The sequence below is a fragment of the Phasianus colchicus genome, chromosome Z (assembly GCF_987193195.1).
Source record: "Phasianus colchicus chromosome Z, bPhaCol1.hap1.1, whole genome shotgun sequence".
NCBI classification, from domain to species: Eukaryota; Metazoa; Chordata; class Aves; order Galliformes; family Phasianidae; genus Phasianus; species Phasianus colchicus.
In genome coordinates this window covers 8,382,798-8,387,195 of record NC_143476.1, presented here as the reverse complement: position 1 = coordinate 8,387,195, position 4,398 = coordinate 8,382,798, and the positions used below count along the sequence as shown (strand labels likewise).

At 51.8% G+C, this 4,398-nt stretch overlaps 1 protein-coding gene across 1 annotated transcript; it reads left to right on the top strand.

The window, feature by feature from the left end:
- Positions 1 to 245: 245 nt before the first annotated feature.
- On the top strand, positions 246 to 2,568 carry LOC149912406 (rho GTPase-activating protein 32-like). Its single transcript, XM_090131058.1, has 5 exons — positions 246 to 350; positions 711 to 856; positions 1,345 to 1,549; positions 2,157 to 2,434; positions 2,555 to 2,568. Exons 1-5 carry the CDS (start codon positions 259 to 261, stop codon positions 2,566 to 2,568), a joined length of 735 nt encoding a protein of 244 aa, XP_089987184.1. The 5' UTR covers positions 246 to 258.
- The last annotated feature ends 1,830 nt before the right edge of the window (positions 2,569 to 4,398 follow it).

Here is a 4,398-nt window from a genome sequence, read left to right as displayed (position 1 = left end):
CTCCCTTTCTGCACTACTCCAGGATGCTGTTGGTGCCGCTACAGAGGAGGAGCGGCTGCTCAGAATGCAGGACGTCATCCAGCAGCTGCCCGCTCCTCACTACAGGTCAGTGCTGCCCTCAGCCTGCTGAGCTCAGCCCTGCTGCATTGCAGAGGGCAACGATGCGGTTCCAGCCTTTGTATTTCTGAATTGCAGCACGGCATGCTTGTTGGTGCTGAACGTTTGCCTCTCTTGTTTTCCAGGACACTGGAGTTCCTGATGAGACACTTGGCGTGTCTGGCTGGGAGCTCCACCATCACAAACATGCATGCCAAGAACCTAGCCATTGTGTGGGCTCCAAACCTCTTAAGGTAAACTTCTGGTTCTGTTTCAACACAACGCTTACATCTGTTCTCCAGAAAAAAAAAAACAGTCCTCCCTTTTTCTCCATCAAATGTGCTCTTCTCCTGTAAAATCTGTGGCTGACAGAAGCGCAGGAGCCTGGGCTGTTCTCCAACCCCACGGGCACAATGTCTAGGTGACAATTTCTGCAGTCTTGTTGAGATGGGACTGACGTGTCCTTGATCATCCAGGGGAATTTCTGCAGTGGCATCACTGATTGCCCACTGCGGAAGTCTCCAGAGCCTCAGCTGACAGCTTTTGGCTGCAACAATTCAGACTCGGGGAAACGGTCTTGGAGAAATGACTTCTAAAATCTGCCTTTTCTACAGATCAGAGCAGAACGAGTCTGCTTGCACCAGCGGAAGAGCTGCCTGCATGGAGCTGCAGACGCAGTCGGATGTGGTGGAATTCATCATCAACCACACAGACGTCCTCTTCGGCTCCAAATCCGGAGCAGACATCGCAGATGCAGCAGGTGAGTGTCTTCCTCCATTAGCTTGATCTTGACCTGACACCTTGATCAAATGCAGGCCTTCTCCAGGACCTTTGAGATACTCTTTTACCATCAAGGGAACAGCAGACCTCTGGGCTTCCATTAGGGTATGGCATCCTGTTGCTGGATGCTGAGAATGTCCAAGCCCAAACTTCACAAGGAGGAAACCGTCATTATTATGGTTTGCATGCAGGAGAACTTTGATGCAAGTGTGGCAGCGAAGCTTTCTCAGTTCCCTGCCCCCATTTCCTTGGGTTTTTCCTTGCCTGTTTTGATACAGTAAGCTGCTCTTAATGATGACCGTGTCCTTTGCCATAAACAGACCTCTGCCCACATGGTTATGTTGGGCTCCTCTTCTTCCAGTAGCTGGGATAAGCAAGCCTGAGAAAAATACAGCACCTCCCCCAGAACTGTGGTGGCTGTGCTGCTGCTTTCTGATCCTCGCTCTTACCTGTGGTTTTCCCTGACAGGGCACAATTCTCTCCCAGGGCCCAAGTCTGTGGGGGTCTCTTCTGCTGCCACAAAGCTGCTCAGCCTGGAGGAGGCACAGGCACAGAGGCGAGGCCACAGCAGCTCTCCCCCTGTGACAGAGAGCAGCCGGGACATTGAAGTGGAAGAAAGCCCTGCAGCTGGGCAGGGCAAATTCCACACCGTCATCGACTTTCCATCTGAAAGGTAAAGAGGACTTTCTTTTCCAGCACCTAGCATCATTGTTTGGGTGGGTTTTTGTGTTTTTCTTTCCATGATTTGTAGTGCCAAAACTTGCTGAAACTAAGTTATGCTACTGGTGGGGTTTTCCAGATGTCAGGGTCACGTACCTGAAACCAATTGCAGTTCTCCTCTGAGCAGAGCTGTTGGTCAGACTTGCTGGCAATAGAAATTAAACATGGCAGCGAGATGAGGCTGATGAGGTGCTAATGTAAGAGTCAGAGATGCTTCTGAACTTCCTTTATGGCTGCATGGTTCCTCAGAAAGCAGTTACGCCTGCCAGCTCACTAAAAGCCATCCCTCGGATGCTGTGCTGTACAGCTGTGGAGCCTTTGCTCACATGCTCTGCATCTTGCTTGACAGAGTTGAGGGGAATTTAGCCAGCAAGACTTCAGGGCTGAGCTGTAGAACGGAGCCATCCTCAACTGCTGGAAACAGAGCGAGATTCTAAGTTGTGTTTCTGCAGAAACCAGCCAGTCCCAGGAACAAGAAACTGCTGCCAAGAGCTCAATGCTGCTCTTCCCTCACCCTGCACCACGCACGACTCACAGCATTGGCTGTTTTCTCTCTCCAGGCAAAATCCACCCAGCAAGAGTGAGGAATCACCAGCTAGCAGTTGGTGTTGCTGCTTCAGCCTCAGGAAGCCATCCTCTGGCAGCAAACGCCAACTGCAGCGCAATGCCAGGCAGCCCTCAGAAACAGCAGTAGTAGTCCTGGCAGGTAAGGGTGCAAATGCAGCTTCCAAATCCCTGCTTTTCAGGAACATCGAATTCAAGCTTGCAGTGCACTTCTATCTCCTTCTAGCATTCAGTCCCCTGCCTAAATCTTCACCCCTGATCAAGAACCACTGTTGTAATTCAGCTTGTGAAAGTTTGACACTAACCCCTGTGTATCCTTTCTAGGTGAATCGAGCCCTTGCCAAGCCAGAAGATCCAGGGCAAGTAGCAACAATGTTCTCTGTGCTTCGATCAGTGGAGAGCTCTTAGGAAGCACAAATTGCTGCAGTTCCAACAGCAGCCTTCCATCTAACAACATTAATGGAGAGAAGGAGCTCATCGAAGTCCATGCTCTCATTACACCTGGCTCTGCTGAAGTTGCTGACCTGGGCCTGCAAGACACCACAGTCACCAGCCTGGATTGTAACCAGGAGTTTCTGCAGTGCAGCCCATCCCAAGCACAGTGTGAGTGCCCCGACAGCAGCACCTCCATGCAGGAGCAGGTCAGCATCAGTGAGGAGGAGCAGAGCCTCTTGCAGGGGGACTTTCAATCAGGCCTCCAGTCTCCGGCACAGGACAGCAGCACTGAGAGCTCTGAGCCACTCTCTCCATGACAAGACAGGATGAGTCCCATCTTCACCGTGGACCTCTCACACCCTCCTGTCCTTTATTTAATAATAAAAGCACACTTGTGCTCAACCAACGCCTTGACTGCCTCCAGAGTCTTCATTCACATGGACTGGGATGAATGCAGCACACAGCAAGGCACCTCAGCTTGCAATGCTGTGGCTGTGGGGTGCGTGCAGCACAGCTCCGGGTTTGTTCCTGTTTTGTCTGGCTTTGGGATGTCTGCAGGGGGAGCTCTGCTACCATTTGGCATGGTAGCAAATAATCTCTCGCATCCTGGATGCTGCTCATGATACTCCCAAGCTTCCTGGCTGTGGCTTTGTGATGCTTTTCAGGGCTTTCTGATGCATTTCCATGCCTTGGCTGTTCTTTAACACCTCTCTCCTCCCATCATGTCCTTTCCTGGCTCCCATCTACGAACTGGCCCTGCAGATCATCTCCAGACCTGTCATCATCACACTGCGGCAGGAGAAGCTCCCCCTGGCCAACGTCAGGCAGTACTGCTTGGTCTGCAGCTCAGTGGCCATTTCCCTTTTAGGCAGCTCCTGCAGAAGAATCAAGCAGCAGAACCTTTTGCTCACCCTGCAGCACAAAGATGCTACGAAAGCAGAAACAACCTGGGAATCTCTGGTTTGCAAGACTTCACAGACACTTATTGACTGTGTCTGATGGTTCCCTCCCATCCTTGATTTCCTTCTCCCCTTCTCCTCGTCTGATCCCACTGCTGAGCCATGATCAAGCTGCCCAGTGTGGCAGAGCATCGTGCAGAGCCGTGCTGGCACCTCCTCCCCTTCCTCTCCTGCAGCTCAGCGTGCAACCTGAGCAAGTTTTTTTCTGAGAAAGTGACCAGCTCTTTTCCATCCCTTTGCCCCTACAAACAGTTGTCCAGAGGATCTCGTCCAAGAATTCCTGGAACAGCCTGCAGCTGGCTCTCCTGAAGTTCAGGCTCCTGCCTTTGCTTCCTGCCAGGCCCGCATTCCTTGAGATCACCAACTCAAGGAGGGCATGGTCACTGCAGCCCTGACCGCCTCCTGTCGTAACCCCTGGTGTGCACCATGTCCAGCAATGCTTCCCTTCTGCTTGCTGTGCCCAATGCCTGCACCACAGAGTGATTCTCACTGCACTCCAGGAGTCTGTCAGATTGCTTGCAGCCAGCCATGCTGATTTCCCAGACTGACTGGAATCCCCCATCAGGATGAGAGTCAGTGAGTGCGATGCTTCTGCTGGCTGCAGTAAGCAGCTCCCACCAACAGGCTCTCTTTCCAGGCGGCTGTAGCAGACCCTCACCTCCAGAAGCCCTGCACTGCTGCACTTCCTAATTTTACCCACAAGTTCACAACCTGCTCATGGCTCTTCTGAGTTCTTTGCAGTCAACTTCTCATCATAGAGGGCAAATCCCTTGCCTTCCAGAATTCCATAGTATCAATTGTGTCTGCTTTATGTCAGGATTTTTTTTCTTTCTTTTCTTTTCCC